General features: G+C 51.0%; 1 protein-coding gene across 1 annotated transcript; it reads right to left on the minus strand.

Moving 5' to 3' along the window:
- Positions 1–1,997: 1,997 nt before the first annotated feature.
- GLOTRDRAFT_134175 (uncharacterized protein) lies at positions 1,998–2,294 on the minus strand (the record flags this gene model as incomplete). Its single annotated transcript, XM_007873163.1, has 1 exon — positions 1,998–2,294. A coding segment is annotated over one exon (297 nt), but the record flags the coding sequence as incomplete, so codon positions are not given.
- Positions 2,295–2,301: the final 7 nt, after the last annotated feature.

Genomic DNA, 2,301 nt, shown 5'->3' on the forward strand with positions numbered 1-2,301 from the left:
CACTTCCCAGACATTACTAGGCAAGCAGTAAATTATACAGGAAAAAACTACGAAGTTAAAAGAGCAAGGAGAGAGTCAGGAATGTGGGAGGAGAGAGAAATAGGACCAGAAAATAACTTGGTTCAAGTCGAGGTCGATTGCCCGAAGCGGTGAGGCAGCCACGTGCCAGCTGTGGCATGAGTAGCCCGACTCAAGTGCTCGCGCTCACCGACGCATGCGTTAATACGCCCCGGTATGTCTTTCATTGTGTGAGACGGGTATGAAAACCCCCTGAGACATTGTGTATTTACTCTATTTTACCCTCTAGAGCCCGTCCGAGGCAGCTCGGAAACAAGCGCCTACTGCCGGAGACGCGCGAGACGCTAAGTCCGCGTCTCGCCCACTACTTGCTCCAACTCAGGCACCCCCCTACCAGTACCTACTTAGGTACAACTTACTTACAAAAATGATATCCCTAAGGAGGCTGTGGGAAGCTGGTCTGGGCAGGTCAGGGAGGGCAGGTCTGTGGTCTGACCAGGCATCAGAGTGATGTCCTGGTCCATTAAACCTGGAGTGCCCAGCCCAGTGTATGGTCTGTCACAGGCTTTATGGGGTCCTGGGCCAAGCTAGACCAATATAATTCCTGCCTAATTCCTGCCTTTCCCAGTTGCATTGGTCCTTCCATAGTACAGTAACTAAGCATCCAAACAATATGATAAGGAGTGATTCCAGAAGCTACTATCTTCTAGATCACCACTACAGGTATATAATAGCCTTTGTGCATGATACTGACTCTGTTTCTCCATTTTGTATTTTATCTACCTGCAGCCCTTGGGACCTGGGTACTTTACAATACTTGCTGGTGCCTGTGAATTCACAGCTTTGCTGTCTATATATCTGTACCTCAGCAGTAAGACAGGGGGGCACTGTGTTTCCCCCCGTACCCCCCTTTTCCTGGATATTTTGTCCACATCAGGTCTTGATATTGAACGTTCATCTATCCGAGCATAACGCATTTGCTATATATGCCTCTTGCACTCAGCGATAAGACAGGGGGACACTGCGTTTCCCCCCGTACCCCCCTTTGCCTGGATATTTTGTCCACACCAGTCAAAGCCTGTTACCTGACTTGTCACTGACTGTATATAGATATCCAGGCAAAGGTGGTTCGGGGGGGAATACAGTGTTCCCACGCTTAATGATGAGACCAGAAATTATATATGGTGAAGTCATATAGGGAAGCAGTAGCACTTGATAAAGATAGAATCAATTCAATCCTTGCATACCAAAGTCCAATCAATTACTTTGACATGCTCAAACCCATAGAATATCACTCCACAGCACATAATAACCAAGTTAAAGTGTACCCCCACTTATCTTCCCCATCTGGGAAAGTCCACATACTGCCCATCTGGGCAGGGCAAGATACCTGAGGCCTGCCCACCAGGTCTAGTTGGCCAGGCCATCTGGTCCAGTCAAGTCCTTCCCAACCATGCCCACATGGACCAGACATTAACTTATGGTCTGCCCACCTGGTCTGATAGCCCACATTTGCCCGCTGCCCAGGGTGGTCTTCCCTGTATAGACCATCTGGTCCGGTCGGGTAGCCCATATTTGCAGTGGGCCACCCAGCCTGCCCACTTGGTCTGGCCGCTTGTAGCTGATGGCCCAGACCGGTCTTCCCTACGCGGACCAGATGGTCCGGTCGGGTAGCCCACATACATGGTGGTCCGCCCATTCCGCCGAACTGCCCAAGCTTGGTCGGGTTAGGGTCTGCCCTTTGCGCTAGTGCCCAAGTCCTTGGGCAGCCCGAACTGCCCACCCAGAGTGTTGGGCAGGTCCTCCGTTGCCCAAGAGCACTCTGCAATCTGTTTTTTTTCGCACAGAGGAATTCGGACACTGCACCCTCAGTCACGGTCATCTCGACCCTATTTCAATGGTGATTGTTATAGTACATAAGCATATAGCATATACAGTATTTATTTTGTACCCCTCTTACACGAAAGCCCAGATTCAAACTAGTACTGATCATATGTATCAGTGTTCCCATTGTGCTGCCCATCCGCAAAGTCATACTCATTGTCTTCCATCCACTCCTCCATACCGGCAACCTCCTCATATCCAGGTGTAAGCATGGCCTGCTCATCTCTCCGAGCTTGTGGCCTCTGCTCCACTTGCACCGCAACCCCGTTGTCTCCCAGCACCGCGGCGCCATTTTGAGACTCACCATTGCCGAAGGAGGGTGCAAGGAGTCTCCTGTCATCCTCAGCGAATTCGTCGCCATACCCCAGTCCCGACCATCCCCTCACCGCGTCCTCCTGC

The sequence above is a fragment of the Gloeophyllum trabeum genome, assembly GCF_000344685.1.
Source record: "Gloeophyllum trabeum ATCC 11539 unplaced genomic scaffold GLOTRscaffold_00035, whole genome shotgun sequence".
Taxonomy (NCBI): Eukaryota; Fungi; Basidiomycota; class Agaricomycetes; order Gloeophyllales; family Gloeophyllaceae; genus Gloeophyllum; species Gloeophyllum trabeum.